Source organism: Mobula hypostoma, chromosome 5 (assembly GCF_963921235.1).
Source record: "Mobula hypostoma chromosome 5, sMobHyp1.1, whole genome shotgun sequence".
In the NCBI taxonomy this organism is placed as follows: Eukaryota; Metazoa; Chordata; class Chondrichthyes; order Myliobatiformes; family Myliobatidae; genus Mobula; species Mobula hypostoma.
Genome location: NC_086101.1, coordinates 145,152,306 through 145,173,175, shown reverse-complemented (window position 1 = coordinate 145,173,175; position 20,870 = coordinate 145,152,306). Strand labels below are relative to the sequence as shown.

Below are 20,870 nucleotides of genomic sequence, written 5' to 3'. Positions count from 1 at the left end.
TGTCTTTAAAGTCCTTTCAAGTTCACTTCTTTTGTCATTCAACCAAATGTATAACACCAAACACACCAAGGTGCAAAACATAGTACTTACAACTGACACACATAATACATAAAGTTGTACTACAACAAATGATTTAACAAATAATAAGGTGCATATATGACACGAGTTAAACAAGTAAACAATATAACACTACATGCACTTCATACGTGATGAGACCCTGGTGGTGGCAGGGAGTTTGGTAGTCTTATGGCATAACCTAACAGTTCTTGTCCTAATGCTATGGAAACTCCTGCCTTATGGTAGGGGGTCAAAGAGATTTTTGGATGGATGGGAGGGATCACTGACAATGCTATGAGCCCTATATACACAGCGCTGCTGATAAATATCTCTAATGGGTGGAAGATATTTCACACTCTTCATAAAGAGTGGTATGTGTATAGACTGTGAGGCTAAGTACAACTCCAATGCTATATTTACTGATACAAAAGATAGTGACGAATTAGCATATAGGAGGAAGACTGAAAATCTGGCTGAATGGTGCCACAACAACCACCCTTCACGCAATGTCAGCAAGACGAAACAGCCAATTGCTGACTACAGGAGGAGTAACCCAGAGGCCCATGAGCCAGTCGTCATCACCAGGGAATCAGAGGAGGAGAGGGTTAGCAACTTTAAGAGAGTATACTGACAGGTTGCACCATGGCTTGGTATGGGAACACCAATGCCCTTGAAGGGAAACTTTGTGGATACAGCCCAGTCCATCATGGGTACAGCACCTATCATCAAGGACCCCCATCATCCAGGCCATGCTCTCTTCTCATTGCCATCAGAAAGGAAGTACAGGAGTCTCAAGTCCTATACCACCAGGTTCAAGAACAGTTATTACCTCTCAACCATAAGGTTCTTGAACCAGATGGGATAACTTCACTCACCTCGAGCTGATTGCATAATCTATGAACTCACTTTTAATGACTCTACAACTCGTGTTGACAATTTCTTTTCTTCTTTATTTATTTATTATTACTTTTTTTGTATTTGCATATTTTGTTATATTTTGTATACTGGTTGTCTATTGTATTCCTTTACATCTACTATGAATGTCCACAATAAAGTGGATCTCAGGCTAGTATATGGTGTCACATATGTACTTTGATAACTTTGGAAGTCCAAACTAAAAGACAGAACATTGATAAGGTACTGCAGAGCATTTTATATCTCTTACATATTATCTGGTCCCTCAGAAACAATTAGTGTTGTAGCTGCTCTCTAGACTGCAGCTGATAGATTTACGTGTTTATTCCACAGAAACTGGGCTCTATCTGGAGCTGGGGCACAGCCCTTGCGATTTAAATTACCAGGTTCAGCATTATTTTTTAAGTTAGTTACAAGGTGCAGATGGCCAAGAGACTAACTCTATTATAAAATAAAGGAAGTATCTCACTCCTTCCTCATTGCTTTCTTCATTCACTTCTATGCTTGTCAAATTCTTGGTTATAACCATTTACAATATGTTTTAAGCCATTGTGATCACCCTACACACCTCTAGATAACAACTTTTAAGTTCTTTATTTATCCAAGAAATTCTGCTCTCTTACGTACCCTGGAATATATCAGTTACATATCATATTTGAAGACTCTCTGTTGACCTGTTTGCCAACTACTTTGATAAACTAACTTAGGCTCAATCCCTTGTCATTTTGTAACAGCCAAAGTGTAGGTTAAACAGCCCTATAAGAAGGTGATATATTCGATTACTACAGCACTGTCCAAAAGGTGTATTCATTACATGTCATGTGGAAGTACCTATGATTTCAAACTAAAAGGCAACAGGTACTCAAGGAATGTACCATTCTGATTGAAAATACTTCGTAATTATTTCTAAATCCTGGACTTTATTAACTGCAGGTTTATGGGATGATCTTCACCAATAATGACTAAAATGATTTAACGTATTTAGGGATGGGTCTTAAATCGTCAGTGTCAATGTATTTCATAATGTCGCAGAAAATTGCAGCACATCTAGTACGTGTAAACCATTTAAGCTGCCCACTCCCAACGACATGCCCCCAGATCATAGCCATCCAGACCCCTACTATCTAGGTACCTATCCAAACTTCTTTAAACATTCAAATTGAGCTTGCATCCACCACTTCCGCTGGCAGCTTGTTCCACAGTCTCACCACCCTCATGTTACCCATAAACATTTCACCTTTCACTCTTAACTATGACCTCTAGTTCTAGTCTCACCCAAGCTTAATGGAAAAACCTGCTTGCATTTACACTATCTATACCCTCATAATTTTGTATACGTCTATTAAATTTACCCTGAATCTTCTAAGTTCTAGGGAATAAAGTTTAAATCAAAGTTTAAACAAAATAAAGATCAATTTCTCCTTATAACTCAGGTCATTCTATCCTGGCAACATCCTTGTAAATTTCCTCTGTGTACTTTCAATATTATTTAAATATTTGCTGTAGGTAGGTGACCAAAACTGCACGCATACTCCAAATTAAGCGTCACCAACGTCTTAAACAACTTCAACATAATATCCCAACTACTGTACTCAATACCGTGATCTATGTGCCAAAGCTTTCTTTATGATCCTATCTACCTGAGCCACCATTTTCAATGAATTATAGACCTGTATTCCTCGATCCCTTTGTTCCTCAGTGGCCTACAGCTAACTGTGTCAGGTCTACCCTGGTTGGTCCTCCCAAAGTGCAAGACCTCACACTTGTCTGCATTAAGTTCCATCTGCCATTTTCCAGCCCATTTTTCCAGCTGGTGCACATACCGCTGCAAGCTTTGATAGCTTTTCTCATTGTCCACTGCAACCCCAGTCTTGGTGTAATCTGCAAATTTGTCGATCCAGTTAACCACATTATCATCCAGATCATTGATAATAGATGACAAGCAACAACGGACCCAGCACTAATCCCTACGGCACACCATCACACCACTAGTCACAGGCACCCAGTCAGAAAGTCAACCATCTATTACCTCATCTTGAATACTGAGTGACTGAACCCTCTTGACCAACCTCCCATGTGGAACCTTGTCAAATACCTTTGCTGAGTCCATGCAGACAACATCCACTGCCTTGCCTTCATCAACTTTCCTGGCAACTTCCTAAAAAACTCGATAAGATCGGTTAGACGTGACCTATCACGTCCAAAGCCATGCTATCCCGAATAACTCACTTTCTATCAAAATACCCACATATCTGGTCCCTCAGATTACCTTCCAATAACTTTCCAACTACTGATGTCGGGCCTATAATTTCCTGATTTACTCTTACAGCTTTTCATAAACAGAAGAACAACATTAGCTATCCGCCAATCCTCCGGTAGTACCTCAACTGTTGCTAAAGGTGATTTAAATATCTCTACTCAGACCCCTGAAATTTTTGTACTTGCCTTCCACAGGGTCCAAGGGAACACCTTTCAGAGGACCAATTTTGTCCTTTGCAATCCTCTTGCTCTTCACAAATCTGTAGAAGCTCTTGGGATTCTCCTTCACCTTGTCTGGTAGAGCAACCTCAAGCCTTCTTTTGCCCCGCTTGATTTCTTTCTCAAGCGTTCTCTTGCATTTCTTACACTCCTTTAGTTCCTACCTGCATATACCTGCTATGCACCAACTTTTTTTTTCTTAACCAGGGCCTGAATATGTCTTGAAAATCAAGGTTCCCTAAACTAGTTATCCTTGCCTTTTATTCTGAAAGGCACATACAAGCTTTGTACTCTCAAAATGTCACTTTAGAAAGCCTCTCACTTACCAAGTACCTCTTTGCCAGAAAACAGCCTGTCCCAATTCACATGTGCCAGATTTTCTCTGATAGGTTCAAAAATGTCCTTTTTCCAACATAGAATCTGAACCCGAGGAATCTATCCTTTTCCATAATTACCTTGAAACTAATGACCTTATAATGTTCCTCTGCACAAACTTCTGTCACTTGCCCTGTCTCATTCCTAATAGGAGATCTAATATTTCATACTTTCTCATTAGGCCTTCAATGTATAGATTACGGAAACTTTCCTGAATATATTTGACAAACTCCATCCCATCTAGCCCTTTTACAGTATGAAGTCCTAGTCAATAAGTGGAAAGTTAAAAATCACTTATGATAACAACTTTATGTTTCTTGCTTGCATCATGCACCAGGATGCTCTCTCAGTTACCCGATGAGGTAACTGTAGCCTTTAGCCAGGGGCAGATGTCATCAGTCAGTGCCCAAACTTCATAGAGTATTTTGACCCTTAACCACACTCTCCAGTTAGTGGGTCAGTAGTGGTGGCTAAGTCACTGTCCATTTGCTCCTGGCTTCCATCTCAACTCTTCTTGCTTGCTCCATATCGAGCAAAAGCTCTTTCTACTTTCTCCCCCTTCCTACGAGCTGCTTAGTTCTTGTTCTTTTCACCAAGGCCTAGCGCAGACAGTAATCTCCATGCTGCCCTTGCTGGGAACCCTCAACAGATGATCTCCACGGGGAATAGCCAGATCTGCCATCCTTTGTTCTTGCTCTTCTGGACTAAGGACTGGTACTTCAGGGCCCTCCTCTCGTGCGCCTCCACGCATTCTTCTCCCATGGTACTGTGAGCTTCATCAGGATGATTTTCTCGTCTTCAGTGGACCACAGAACGATGTCTGGTCAAAGTGTGGTTTGCACCACCTCCAGGAACTGCAGCTTCCTCCCCACATCGACCCTCACCTCCCATGATTTGGCAGTTGCAGCAGATTGGATTTAGGCCTCTTAGATATGACTGGTGTGGCACTCTTCTTGATGACATGACTGCCCTGTTTGCCTCTCTGCCAGTTGGTCTCTTTTTACACATCTCTTGTTCCAGTGTGTCAGCAAGGGACAGCAGGACCTTATTGTGGCGCCACCTTTGTCTTTGTGTTAAAGCTGTTTTGCATCCTGACAGTATGTGTGCCACTGAACCCTGCAGACTACCAAGCTTGCAGTTAGGGTCCTCTCTCAGCCCCCATGTGTGCAGTTGTGACGGTGTAGGGAGTGTGTCATACAGGGACCACAGGTGGAAAGAAATGTGGAAGGGCTCCAGTCTCCAAAGCTCTGTCCAAGTGATCTTGTGCTTGGGAAGATCCCATTTTGTCCAGGCACCCTATGACCCCAACTCCACTGCCTTCGATAACTGCCTTTCATCCCTGCAGTTCAGAACCTCTGCCTGGACCATGTCATGGCTATCCCTTGCACTTGCACTCCCTCATAGTGCGCAGAGCTGAGGCCTTGCCGTCCCAGGCATAGGTTACCGACGATGTCTCTCAATTGCAGGGAGCTCATTGCCGAGCCTACGGCTGATTTGGTGGCCCACTTTTTGCCTGATCTTGTTGTGACTCCTGCTTGGTTTATTAGCTTGTCAGCGGAGCCCCTTAGTGTTAACACAACTCTACGCTTTCCCACCTTGAACTCCTCCACTACCAATGACAATGGGAGCTGTAACTGCCCTGATCTTATGTAGAGCCCCACTGAAGAAAAACTTGGGTGGCGGGGGGAACCCTAGCCACCTCTACAGCTGCTTGTTAACTTTCCTCTTGATGCCTTCTAAAATGGTCATGGGGAACTCGTACAGTGGGAACAGCCAGAGTAGCCTTGGTAGAAGACCATGTTACTACAACCATGTCCTAAATTTACCAAGGAGTCAGTTTTGTCGATCTTCTTCAGCCATTTTTCAGTCTGCTTTACAGTGTCGGTGATGTTGGCGCTGTATGTCATTGCTGCATTAAACCAATTTCCAAGACACTTTACTGGGTTGTCCTCTATGGATGGAATAACTTCTCTCTGCACTTGAAGACTGAACTTGCTAGTAAACTTAGAAACATAGTAACCTTGCCCTTTTTGATCACCATGTATCTGGAGTTTCTGGCCTTGAAGGTCATTCTAGCCCAGGTAGCTACGTTGTCCAGGGTTTCCAATACCCATCTTGCTTGTCTTGGGTTATAGTGATGTCATCCATGAACCCCTGTATTGCAGGATGTCAGATCCCGAGCTCCAAAACTGGGCCTTGGCTACTGCTGATATGAGAAGATTCATACCCATGACAAACAAGATGGGGGAGACGGTACAGCCAGCTGGAATCCCTTTTTGGAGGTCTTGTCACTTGGTTGTAAAGTGGGTTGAAGTAAAGTGTAGCATGAATCCTCCTAGGTAGCTGGTGATCATGTCTTGTGTTACTGGTGGGATATGGTAGTGGTCCAGGCCAACCTGGATGAGGATGTGTGGAATTGATCCATAAGCAAAGGCTAGTTCTAACCAGATGACTGTTAAGTCACCTTTCTTCTGCCTGGCCTTGCGGATCAGTTGGCTGATTATTGAGGTTTGTTCAAGGCACCCAGAAAAACCCGGGATGCCCCTTGCTGGATGGATATAGTGTTGATATAGTGGTTCTCCATTAAGTAAGAGATCAGCCTTCTCTCAAGCACCAAGAAGAATAACAGTCTGCGATCCCCCTACAAAGTTTTTCCTTGAAAATGGCACACTGTTGAGTGGTCTATAATATAACCCTATTAATGTGCTCATACCTTTCGTATTCTCATTTCCACCCAAAAGTCTCACTAGATGAGTTTACCAGCCGTCCTAACTGCCGTGACATTTTACCTGACTAGCAACACCACCCCTCCCCCTTTAATCTCCCCCACTGTATCACATCTAAAACAACGGAGCCCTGAATATTGAGCTGACAGTCCTGCCCCTCCTGCAACCAAGTCTAATTAATGGCTACAACGTCATAATTCCCTGTAGTGATCCATGCCCTAAGCTTTTCTACAACACCTATTGCATTGAAATAAAAGCAACTCAGAACATTATTCCTACCATGCTCAACTTTTTGTTTCCTGACTTTGTGTGAATTCTTAACAACATCTGTCTCCACAACCTCTCCACTATCTGTTCTGGCAGTCTGGTTCCCATCCCCAATCAAGAACTAGCAAACCTTCTAGGTGCAACAAACAATAAACATCCAGTGAGTGGCAGTTCTGTAGGCAAAAGCACCTTATTAATGAGAGAGGTCAGAGGAGAATGGACAGACTAGTTCAAGCTGACAGGAAATTGACAGGTACTCAAAAAAACACATGATACAACAGTGGTGTGCAAAAGAGCATCTTTGAATGCACATGATGAACCTTGAAGTGGATGGGTTACAGCAGCAGCAGACCACCCAGGGTTCTACGCTGTATATAATCAAGTGGCCACTGAGTACATTTTCACTTCCTTGGTTTCAGGCATCTCTATTAGAGGATGCTAACTTTGTTTTCATTACTACTTTCCTAGAAGATTAGGAAACATGAGGACCCAATGCTTTAGAGGAACAAATAACATGCTAATTGTAACCCAACCTTTTCAGATAGGTTGTGTGCAAACAGCCTTGCACGATGGAGTAAACAAGGTAAGCTGATGGCTGGAGCTGCTTGTAGTTTAGCCCGATTTTAAATTTCCACCATAGTCACCAAGATGTACCCTGCAACTTAACATCTCTTCCAGTGTCCTGGAATCAAACATGTCAGAAAAGCTCTTTTTGAGCTCTGTGAATCACTCTGAGTTTTATATACTATTTGTTAGGAGATGAACCAAAGGTTTAAATGTCTTTTTATGATATAGATAATGAGAAAAATGAACAGGAAAGTAATCCAGCGAACATCAAATTCATGTATATTTCTCATTCATTAAGGTTGTGTGACACAAATATACTGAACTATAAAGCAATGCCATCAGGAAGCTGAATTTAAAAAAACCTTGTTTGGAAAAATTATAATAGCCCCAAAAAAAAAGTTTCCTAATTATTGACCAACCATTTATTAGTTTTAGAATCCTATGAGAAAGGGCATGATTGGGTAGGTGTGAAAGAAAAACACATCAACATTGAACTGTTTAATTTCTTTTCAACTAAAATGCTGCAGTCGATTTGGTCAAACCTGTGGGTTGAATATCTGCTCTAAAATATAATTTTTGCATTAATCAGACCTTCAGCATAGCAGCAACGGATTCCTGGGTTGAGTTTCGAACATCTTCCCCATTCACAGAGAGTATTTGGTCTCCTTGCACCAGTTTTCCATCCAAATCTACTATTCCTCCCTTCACGATGTCAGATACAAAAACACCAGTATCATTCCTATAGAAAAGCAGTAAAGACTTCAGTCTCATTCAATGAACAGCAGTTTGCTGAAACAATCTCTTTATCATCAGTTTTCAAGGAAAGATTATATTTTATAATCTGGATTTGGTAACAAATTTTCCATAATTTGCTGGGGGAGATTTTCTTTGATCTATACCAAGCACAATGATTCAAATTCTGCATAAGGTTGCTTTTATCTTTAATCCATTTAAGTGGAAGTTATTTAAATTTCTGCAGTGTAGAAAAGGAATACACAAGTGATTACAGCTACCTCAACCGTCATTCTCGTGCTGAATCCAGTATTATCTCCCAACTTAACTATTCCAATGCTGTTCTGCTACAGTGCACTTATTCCAAGTAAAACTCTAGTAGCTATTATAACATGGATCAAGTCTCACCTCTATACACCTCCCGATCAGCACACTCACCATTCACCTCATTCTTAACCTTACGTTCAAAATCCTTTTCAAAGTGTGCCCCTGTTGATACCTATATTTTTGCAAATCCTATTATTTTGCTTTAAATCTCGCCTAACCTCTTGTGCATCTGTGCATAGGGCTATGTTACTGTACCCCCGCTATATGCTTCTGCTTCTCATTCTTCACTAACTTCCTTACGTCTCATCTTCGACAGTGTCTTTGTCATCCAAATAATATTCTGTGCTTTGAACAAGCATTCCACTCTATTGTTTATGCTCTTATGAAATGCATTTCACAACGTTAAATATGTTATTTAAATATAAGTTTGTGTCAATGAAGTCCACATTCCTTTCATCTGAAATTTTTGAAAAATATAACAATAATTCATTTTTTTCTAAGATATTATGCATGAGATCTCTGTAGAACTAAATTTACACATAATATTATTGATACCTTTTTCCGACAATACTCAGTCCAAGCCCTTTCCCTGGTCTTTTTTGCAATTCAACAGTGAGCAAGTCATATATATCTTCCTCCTTATAATGGCCTTCATCTCTGTAGACTGTCAGACGGACTTTCTGTGGAGTTTGTCTTAGAACATTTATTGCTTCATCATGAGTGGCAACTCTCAAATCTATTCCATTAACCTATGGAAATACAATGGAATTTGAAATTATATTGTGGATATAAAGCAATTTCTACTACTGACACAATCAAGTTCAAACACCAGACAAAGTCTAAGATTTTCTGAGGTGCTGCTCTCCCCAAGAAACTGGAGAAACTTATTTGTATGAATGGAAAAGCAAATATTGCCCATATACAATCACCAGTCATAACGGGAGTGGCTACTACCATTTTAAAATGATTGACCAGATGTTAAAAAATATGTTATTGCAATTACTGTAGATGAATTACTGGAACAATAATTTCAATTTATCATTGGTCATAGATCTTAAGCAAGGGAAGGCAACTGACTACATTTAATAGTACATGCATCAGAAATGACATTAAGTGCTATCTCCTCTCTCTCCCATCATCCCATCTCTTTCCCATCACATTCCCTGGCTAACACAAACAGGGGTGCAATTCATGTTAATATAGAGATCCTGCTGAATAATGCAGTTTCTCCTCCCCCATATTTAAAACAAGTTATGATATGGGCTGGGATGGATGATCCTTCTAAATGCATGATCCAAAGTTCATAAAACAGACAGATGAAAATAAATGTCACAGCAAAGGGCGGAGATTATTGAGACATCAGATGGCATAAAACTAGATGAAGAGATGGCTAAATTGCTGGCAATATTCTGAAGAGCTGTAAACTTTCATTGCTCCTTAGATATGAGTTCTAGTGGAGTGCAATATCACATTTCTTGTTCAACAAAGTAGAGAAGTATAAACCCAGCAAAGGCAGGCTAGTGAAGTCTATGCGGCAAGAAGCACATTAGAGACTACAGTCCAGGATGCCACGAATTTAGAAAAGTATGTATTAAGACAGAGCATTAAAACAAAATACTTACAATAGTAGAAACTAGGGGAGGGGGGAGAAAGAGATTAAAATAAGTGGTCAGCAGATCTGCTAACATCTGTGGGTTGAGAAGCTGAGTGATGTTTCAGTTTTCGGAATAGAAGAATTTAGCATTTAGAGCTGAGTTGAGAAATATATTTACCGAGATGTGGTAAAAGTCTGAAATTTTCTACTGCGGAAGGCAAGATTAATCATTTATGGGATATACTGACAACTGAGATCAAGTACCTCTGTGGGCATTCAAAGCATCAAAAGATACTTGATCAATCAAGAAACTAAAATAGAGATGTTAAAAACATGGCTTTATGGAATGGCAGAGCAGAGTATAGCCACATTGTAAGTTTTCTCCTATTACTATACTTTATCACGTTAATTTTTTTTAAAATTGGTGAATATTTAATCTGAATTGTGACTGTAAAAGCCTAATTCTAGTTTCGAAGGTTGACCTGGGGCTCAGATCAGCTGCCGTTTACAGGGTTCCCTGTGAGTGCAGTGCAGCATATATTCGCCACATGGGACGTATGGTGAAAACTCGCATCAAGGACCACAGGAGGTGCATTTGTTTGGATTACCTGGAAAAATTGGCATTAGCAGAACACTGTATTCATAATGGTCATAGAATTGACTATGGTGGAGGGGACTTCCGGGTCATCAAGGGAATGGCGGTGTAAGGAAAAGGTCTCTCGACAAAAAAGAAGGTAAACTGCCCCAAAATCAAATTTAGACAAATACTTCATATTGCATAACTATATTAATAAAAGGGGCAAGGATGATGTCTAAGAACAAGATTAAAAAGTCCGCTCCGAAGGCTGATAACATAAAGAGACGCAGCAAGGCAACGGGCCTAGCTCCCCCATGGCAAGCCAGGATGGAGGTAATGAGGGGGAATTGGTGACTCTGTCTTTGATTCTCGGAGAGATTCGCAAGTTCCGACAAGAAAACAGCAAACAGCTAGAAGATATTAAAGGAGAAATAGTAAAAACTAACTCGCGGATAGATGAAGCCGAAGCGAGGATTGTTGGAATTGAAGAGAAGCTACAAAATACCGAGGAAGTAATAGCAGAAATGCTGAAGCTACAAGACCAGCTCCAGTGGAAACTAATAGATCAAGAAGGCTGCTCAAGAAGGGAAAATGTGAGGATTTACGGAGTTCCCGAAGGAACCGAAGGTAAACCCGGATTGATGATTCCCTTCATAGAGAAGCTGCTTAGAGAGAACCTTGATATACTGGCCGCAAAAGACCTACAGATAGAAAGGGCTCACCGCGCGTTGGCACCACAGCCTCCGGCAGGCGCCCAGTCCAGATCGATTCTGGTCAGATTTCTCAGTTACAGAAGGAAGGAAGAGGTGCTTAAAGGGGCATGGCAAAATAAAGGTTTCATGTGGAACAACTGTAAAATCAGTTTAGACCACGACTACGCACCTGGGATTCTTGCCAGACGGAAGGAATATACGGAAACACGGAGAGTCCTGAAGGAAAACAACATCAGATTCCAGACCCTGTATCCAGCTCGGTTGAGAGTCTTTTACGACGAAGGGACAACAACTTACGCAACGGTGGAGGAGGCAACGTCGGACCTGGCGGACCGGGGACTACCTATTAAAGTTATCACCCAACCGGAGTCGCTACTGGAGAGGATTCGGCAGAAGTCGTGGCAGTTAGTGGGGCGAGGACGCTCCACTCGAACCAGAGTGTCAAACTACAAGGAAAAACTGCAAATATTCAGATGCGAATGTACAGAGAATACAGATTAATTAAGAGAAATGACTGAAAAGAGTAATTCGGACTTAAAGGTAAAATGAAAACTGGTAACTGAAAATAAACTAGGCGGAATAACTTGAATGATAGCAATATGGTCGAGACATAAATAGGAGAAAATTCTCTATGATTATTCAAACTGCTGAGGGCCCTCTAACACAGGGTGAAGATAGAGGTTATCCCTCTGAACTGAGGTGGGTCGGTGCTCGGGCCTCACTGTGGGAAGTCGGGAAAAATTTTCAAATGTTACACGTTCAAAATGTCTAGGGTGTGGTTATATGTCTTGGTTTACTGTTGAGAAGGGATTGCTTACTGTTTGGTTAGAAAAGGAGAGTGTTTTTTTTCTACTAGAGAAAAATGCAACTGAATTGGTAAAAATAATTTCCTATAATGTTAATGGGGTTTTGAATCCAATTAAAAGAAATAAGATTATGTCTAAATTGAAAAAAGAGAGGGCACAAATAGCTTTCCTCCAGGAAACACATATGAGCCAATCTGAACATGGAAAATTAAAAAGAATGGGCTTTAAGCATGTATTTTATTCATCATATAAATTGAGTCACAAAAGAGGGGTAGCTACTTTAATATCAAGTACTCTTAATTATGAACATATTTCAGAGACTAAAGACAAAGAATGACGGTTTGTAAAAATCACAGGAAGAATAGAAGGTACAGAAATAACATTGCTGAATGTTTATGCTCCTCCAGGTTGTGAATGGTCATTTTATAGACACATTTTGGACCTAACGGTCAGTTCTCAAGGGGTAGTAATTTGTGGAGGGGATTTTAATATTAGATTAAATCCTGTATTAGATTCTTCAAGAATAGTTACTCAGAAAAAACCTCTGACTCGGAAAATGAATTCATTGATGGAGGAGTTGGGAATTATAGATGTCTGGAGGGAATTACACCCTACTAGTAAAGATTATACACATTACTCTTTTCCTCATTCAGCCTATTCAAGGATAGACTATTACTTTATCTTTAATACAGATAGACTCAGGATAAAAAACTGTAATATTGCAACAATTGATCTGTCGGATCATAGCCCAGTCTCTATGTCTCTAATCCTGGAAAGGAAAAAGAGGAAAACACTATGGAGGCTAAACTCACATATACTCAATAACCCGAAAGTAATGGAGAGATTAAGGGGAGAAATCAAAGAATATCTACACCTTAATGACACGGGAGAAACATCACCAGTGATCTTATGGGATACATTGAAAGTTGTACTGAGAGGGAAAATTATTTCCATTACCACTCACAAGAAAAAAATCAATGCACAAAAATTAGCAGACCTTCAAGGAAAATTAAAACAATTTCAAGTTGTAGATAGCAACAAAAGTAATTCAAATCGTAAACAGGAAATTAGGAAATTGCAAAGTGAAATTGACGATATTTATATGTTGGAAACTCAAAGAAATTTTCTTTACCTGAGACAAAAGAATTATGAAGTAGGAGGTAAATCAGCTAGAATATTAGCATATAAATTATGAAAACAACAAGCAGACAATACAATTCATAAAATAAAGAATCCAAAGACAAAGCTTGTGGAGAGTACAATAGGGAAAATTCAAGAGAGTTTTGAAACATATTATCGAGAGCTGTACTCCCAACCCCGGGTCCCCAATGAGCCCTATATAGACAGTGTATTGAATTTTTTAGATCTACCTAAACTTACAGATTTACAAAATGAAAGTTTATTAGAACCAGTAACTGTCAAAGAACTGAACATGGCCATCTCTAGGTTAAAGGCTGGAAAGTCCCTGGGTTCTGATGGGTTTACCTCAGAGTGGTATAAGTCCCTGAAGACACAGTTAGCCCCATTACTACTTAACACCTTTAATTGGAACTTGCAGAGAGGAGAAACTCCACCTTCCTGGAGAGAAGCGATTATTTCAGTTATTCCTAAAGAGGGTAAAGATAAACTAGAATGTGGCAATTATCAGCCAACTAGTGTTCTTAATTTAGATTACAAACTATTTACATCTATATTAGCGCGCAGATTGGAAAAGCTTTTACCTGGCCTAATCCATTTAGACCAGACTGGATTTATTCAACAAAGACAAACACAGGACAACATAAGGAGAACTCTGCACATATTAGAACAGGTTAATAAGAACGAGACAGAGACAATGGTAGTAGGATTGGATGCTGAGAAAGCTTTTGATTCGGTTAGTTGGGCATTCCTATACAGAGTGTTAGGAAGATTCGGCTTTCAAGAAAAGTTTATTAAAGTAATTCAGACTCTATATGACAGCCCTACAGCCCGAATTAAGATAAATGGGGACCTCTCTGACTCCTTCATCTTAGAGAGAGGCACTAGACAGGGATGCCCAATTTCTCCTCTCCTTTTTGCGCTATATATTGAACCGCTTGCCCAACTAATAAGACAGAGCGAAATCGTAAAAGGTATCAAGGTGGCAGGGATTGAACAGAAAGTGGCGTTATTCGCAGATGATGTTTTGGTCTATCTGAGTGAACCAGAAAAATCATTTATAGGATTGTTTACACTGTTGGATGACTTTGGGAAAATATCAGGTTATAAAATAAATGTAAAGAAAACGCAGGTTATGTCCCTAAATTATACACCATCCAAAAAATTGCAGGATACATATGATCTTAAGTGGGAAGCTAAATCATTAAAATATTTAGGAATAACCCTGCCGAAGGATCTTTCAACACTGTCACAGGTAAATTATGGGCAATTAATCTCAGAGATAAAAGCAGATATGCATAGACGGAATCTTATCCCTTTTTAAGTTTAAATTCAAGGATAAATACTATAAAAATGAATATTCTTCCTCGGTTATTGTATCTTTTCCGTACTTTACCAGTGGAGGTGGATGATAATCAATTCAGGGAATGGGACAAATGGATTTCCCGCTTCATTTGGCAAGGAAAGAAACCTAGAATTCGATATAACACCTTACAGTTAGGGAAGGAAGGAGGAGGTATGGTTCTTCCTTGCCTGAGAAATTATTTTTATGCCTCACAGATAAACCCTCTGTTATATTGGTGTAATAGGGAATATAAGGCTAGATGGAAGGAAATAGAATTTGGATTAGTTGACAGTTTTCCTCTACAGGCCTCAATAGCTGACAAAGGACTGATGGCCCAGTTGGAAAAATTTAAAAACAGTTGGATAAATCTTACATTAAAAGTATGGCAGAAGGTGGTTAATTCATGTGGAATTAATAACATGTTAAAACTCTTTAGATGGTGTGCATATGATACCGAATTCCTTCCCAACAGAGGAGATAAAAGATTTGAGCTATGGATAAAGAAAGGTCTTACTACCTACCTCTCATTCATAGATAAAAGAGTATTACAAAGTTTCCAAATCCTGCAGGACAAACATGGCCTAGAACACAATGACTTTTTAAGGTACCTTCAAGTACGAAACTATGTTAACCAGAGTTGTAGATATACAGACCTATCAACAGTAGAATTAGAATTTTTCAAGATTCTGAATTCGGCTTGCAGTTCAATACCTAGTAAATCAGTTTCTCGATTATATAATGCACTCTCCCATGCTAAAAATGTAAATACACTGTATATTAAAGAGAAGTGGGAGAAAGAAGCGGGGTTGGTACTTTCAGAGGAGGCTTGGGGAAAATCTGCAGCTTTCAATGGTCCTCGACTAATTCTTTGACTTGGAGAGAATATTGTTGGAAAAACATTATAAGATACTTCAAGACCCCATATCAGGAAAAATATAAAGATACAAACGAGATGTGTTGGAGAAGGTGCGGCTCTAAGGAGGTAAATCATTTTCATACTTTCTGGGATTGCCCTAAATTAAGTCTATATTGGGAAGGTATTCATAGAACATTAGTTAAGGTACTTAGGTCCCAGATACCTCTGAACTTTGAGACGCTCTATTTGGGGCATGTATTGTTTCTTGAACAGAAGGAAGATATAAAGTTGCTGCAGGCCCTCTTAACGGCAAGTAAGAAATCAATCACTAGAAAGTGGCTAAATCCAATACCACCTACATTAGAAGATTGGCACGAAATTATCTTGGAAATATTTAAAATGGAAAAGTTGACTTACTCCCTGAGAATTCAAAAAGAAAAAATTTATCAAATCTGAAATAAGTGGATTGAATATATAACCCCAATGCGAGCAGACTTTAGATGACTCTCCTAATGATTTATATTGCTCTTCTCATCAACACAGTAATATTGCTAACATAAGCACCCCTAGTCTAAATGTCTTTTTTTTTGTTTTCTTTTGGAAAATAGAGAATTAACACAAGTAAAGGGAAAGATTTGGGAAAGGGATAAAAAATGGAAAAATTAAGTAAATAAGTACATAGGGATTGGATAATTATGTCTGCGGGCAGGAGCAAGCATGAACAAATTAGGATATAAACAGCTACAATGGTTGTTACATAGGCTTACATACAACATTTTGGACCAGTGGAAATGGTCCAGAAGAGTTATATGGAAACTATTATTACTATTTTTCTTAACAACTAATACCATTACTTAGCCTAATAGATTAGAATTACCACAGTACATAATTATCTATTTAAGTGTCTAATTTCCTTTTATATCATCTCAATGTGTACTTAAGAATGTATAAATAATTATAGTTTTATACATATAAAAAAATGGAAAAGGTTATATGTGTGAAAAAAGTACATGATATTTGTGAATTCCTTATCCAAATAAAAATAGAATTAAAAAAAGAAGAATTGACTTTGATGGCACAAAACTACTGTGCTGCACCAATGGCTTTTGGGACTTTCTGGTAAAGGAAGATTTTGAAATAAAACTAGAAGAAAATAATTTTAACAAAGACGAAGGTCTCGCTCTAAGTAGGAAGTGGAATTCAACTGTAAACAAAGTGGGAAAGTAGAAACCTAATTGGATGAGGACTAACCAATCAGGAGGGTTGGACTACAGGGATATAAGTATCACTGGATTAGACGTGCCAGGCATCATCTGTAATGAAGATAACACGGTTTGTCATCAAAACATCTGTTATAATTAATACCTGTACCCTGCTGGAAGCCCAAGGAGAGATTATTTGTCAAAGACACCAGAAAAGCACTAGATCCTTTTTCTATTCAATCTTTCCTTCTTACTCAGGTCCTCTAGTCCCAGCAACATCCTTGTAAATTTTTTTTGTACTCTTTCAACCTTATTTAAATCTTTCTTCTAGATAGGTGACCAAAACTACACACAATACTCCAAATTAGGCTCATCAACGTCTTCAACATAACATCCCATTTTCCATACTCAGTACTTTGATTTATGAAGGCCAATGTGCCAAAAGCATTCTTTATGACCCTATCTACCTGTGATACCACTTTCAATGAATTATGCAGCTATATTCCCAAATCCCTTTGTTCTACAGCACTCCAGTGCCCAACCATTGACTGTGTAAGACCTACCGTGGCTGGTCCTACCAAAATGCAACACCACGCAACACCTGCATTAAATTCCATCTGCCATTTTTCCAGCTGGTCTAGACCCCACTGCAGCCTGAGTCTTCCTCATTGTCCATTATACACCCAATTTTGGTGTTATCCGCAAATCTGATGATCCAGTTAAGCACATTATCATCCAGATCATTAAGAAAGAAGACAAACAACAATGGACTAAGCAGCTACTCCTATGGCACCCCATTAGTCACGGGCCTCCAGTCAGAGCGACAACCATCTATTAACACACTCTGGCTTCTCCCGCAAAGCCAATGTCTAATCCAATTTACTGTCTCATCTTGAACGTCCAGTGACTGAACCTTCCCGACCAACCTTCCATGCAGGACTTTGTCAAATGCCTTGCTGAAGTCCACGTAGACAACATCTACTGCCTTGCCTTTATCCACTTTCCTGGTAACTTTATCAAAAAACTCTGTAAGATTGGTTAGACATGACCTACCAGGCACAAAGCCATGCAGACAATCCCTAATCAATCCATATATCCAAATACTCATATATCCAGTCCCTTAGAATACCTTCCAATAACTTTCCGACTACTCACCAGCTTATAATTTCCTGGTTTATTTTTAGATGCTTTCTTAAATAGTGGAATGACATTAGCTATCCTCCAATTCTCTGGTCTCTCTCCTGTCACTAGTGATAACTTAAATACCTCTGCTTGGGCCCCTGCAATTTCTGCACTTGCCTCCAACATGGTCCAAGGGAAAACCTTGGTAGGCCCTGGGGATTTATCCACCCTATTTTGTCTCAAGAGAGCAAACACCTCCTCCTCTGTAATCTGTATGTGGTACATGGTTTATGCTGCTTTGCCCCAAGTTCTACAGACTCTGTCTCCTGAGTAAATACAGATGCAAAAAATCCATTTAAGATCTCCCTCATCTCTTTTGGTTCCACACTTGGATTACCTTTCTGACCTTCAAAAGGACCATTTTTTTGTTCCTTACAATCCTTTTGCTCTTAACATGTCTATGGAATCCCTTAGGATTGTCCTTCACGTTGCTTGCTGGAGCAACCTCATACCTTCCTTTAACCCTTCTGATTTCTTTATTAAGTGTTCTCTTGCACTGCTTATAATTATAAGCACCTCATATGTTCCTACCTGCCTATACCTGCTATTCGTCTTTTTTTATATCTTAACCAGGACCTCAATATTTCTTGAAAATTAAGGTTCCCTAAACCTGTAATCTTTGACTTTTATTTTGACAGGCACATAAAAGCTTTGTACTCTCAAAATTTGACTTTTGAAGGCCTCCCATTTACCAAGTACACCTTTGCAAGAAACAGCCTCTCCCAATCCACACTTGCAAGAACCTTTCCGATACCATCAAAATTGGCCTTTCTCCAATTTGGAATCTCAATCTGTGGACGAGAACTATCCTTTTCCAAATGTACTTTGAAACTAATGGCATTATGATCACTGGATGCAAAGTGCTCCCCTATACAAACTTCTATCACCTGATGATTACACATTTAAGATGATGAGTACATATTCAAGAATACATTGCTTCTGAAAAGCCTATACCAGTAACTCGGGTTTCCCGATTCTTTCCCTTACCTCCAGTATTTGATCCCCAGCCCACAATCTTCCATCTTTAGCTGCGGCTCCTTCTTCATACACTTCATGAATAATTATGGCACCCTATGATTAACATGTGATGAAAACATTTCTCAGTATAAGTTCAATGTTACTCCTAGTTGCAAATTAACAATACTTAAAAAACAGCATGGAATATTAGAACAAATATACCAAAGAAAATTTTTGCTTTTAGTTGTATAATACCAAGAAATGACACATCAAGATTACTATAATTCTCCACTGTTATACTTACAAGAAATGCTTGTCTAGTAAAAACAAACTTCCCTCTTATGAACTTACACTGACTACAATAAATTTTCTATTTATATAGACCTACTTTAACTATAAAGGTGATTTATTCAATGTTGGTTCTTCAGAAGTACATAATTATCTTATTTTGCATGTAGACTTCATTCTCATTTATAATGAAGACCAATTTTACGGCAACTACTTTCTATTTCTCGTTGATTTTTTTTAAGATGAATGAATGATTTTGAGCCCATCCAGTTCACATCACTGTTATTGTTCTCCTGTATTATCCCAATTTGCAGGCAGCATGGTTTCCATTTCTTTCTTTGTGGAATTTAAAAAAAAAACAATCATTCAGAATGGTCATCTTGCGCCCAACCAATTTTTTATCAGTTATCCTCCGATGGGACGTGATTGCAGGAGTGGAAAAGATAGGGTAGGGGACAAGTGGTATCATGGTATTCTAGTCTTAAACAAATCATTTAATGTATTAAATTTGTGCACTTAATACGTGACATGAAATTAAATAAATGAATTTCCTCATGTAGTCATAGGTGCAAGACATACTGTAGTAACTTAACATTTTAGCATCCAAGACTGTTCTATTTTCTCATTTATTGAACCTGTAAGATGTTGGATCTAATGCTGTGGACAATCACGCTGCCTTAACCCTTTGTGAAGAAGCAATGGATCTAATAGCGATGTGGATCAAAGTGACCCTAAACGGCTTTCTTGGGGACGTTGAGTTCATCCGACCAAGGATGAAATGCTCTTGTCAGGTGACTTTTAAAATTAAGGCAACCTCACCCGTCCTGGCATAATGTACATTAGCTCTTAAAAATTACAGTCAGACCCTCTGCAATTTATTCCCATTTAATGCAGCAAATACAAATCCAGCACCCCTTCAGTTTTGGCTGAAATATTAGTGACTGAAAAGTAGTTCCCATGCAGAGATTCCAAAGGTGGAGTCTTAAAATGGAAGATTTTGAAATGCTTGAAAAGTTTAAGAATTTAATTTTGTGTAATCCGAATACTGCAGAAAGCAATTACCAGCACAGACCAAAATTAATGAGGCACCAGAGTTTATACAGCCAAGCTAAGAGAGCGTTCATTATTTAATGCAAACATTTTTGTGGATTTCCAGAAACCTATGATCTGCATTATATTCTCTGGAGAGCACCAGTAAATAGATCAACAGTCATTATTGCACATATTTAAGAAATAAATTTAGGTTCTGGTAAAATTCTAATTAGCCACTATAATTTTAAGTTTTTCAGCATAATTTTAGAAATTAATCCAATAACACCCTAAGTGAACCAACCATAAACAGCTATTTCTCTGGAGTCTCTGGTTATGGACCACAGTTGGCAAAACTCCACAAAAATTTAATGATGTATATCTCTTACCTAGCAAAGTATATAAACTTTACAAGCATACTATAATATACCTTAATCTTACTAAATAAACATAAATGATGACTCTATGTATTGAATTTATAAAAATGCTGCTTAAACATACGAAGTCTTGGAATCAACATTTAATTGGAATTTAGCAATTTGTTTCCATGCACATGTGTAGTGCAGTTTATACTCAGTGGCCACTTTATTAGGTACATGAGTGAACCCAGTGTGGTCTTCTGCTGCTGTAGCCCATCTATTTTAACGTTCGACGTGTTGTGCATTCAGAGACGCTCTTCTGCGCACCATTGTTGTAATGTGAGCTTGTACCAGTTTGGCCATTCCCCCCCCCCGACGTCT

General features: G+C 39.1%; 1 protein-coding gene across 12 annotated transcripts in view; it reads right to left on the bottom strand.

The window, feature by feature from the left end:
* The window catches only part of LOC134347066 (multiple PDZ domain protein), a 234,251-nt gene that overhangs the window by 23,650 nt on the left and 189,731 nt on the right, over window positions 1–20,870 (bottom strand). For all 12 annotated transcript variants that reach the window (XM_063049149.1, XM_063049152.1, XM_063049156.1 and 9 more), the window contains 3 exons: window positions 18,844–18,927; window positions 9,000–9,193; window positions 7,977–8,124 (listed from right to left, as the gene is read on the bottom strand). In XM_063049149.1, coding sequence (XP_062905219.1) covers window positions 7,977–8,124; window positions 9,000–9,193; window positions 18,844–18,927 — 426 coding nt within the window. The remainder of the gene's footprint in view (window positions 1–7,976; window positions 8,125–8,999; window positions 9,194–18,843; window positions 18,928–20,870) is intronic.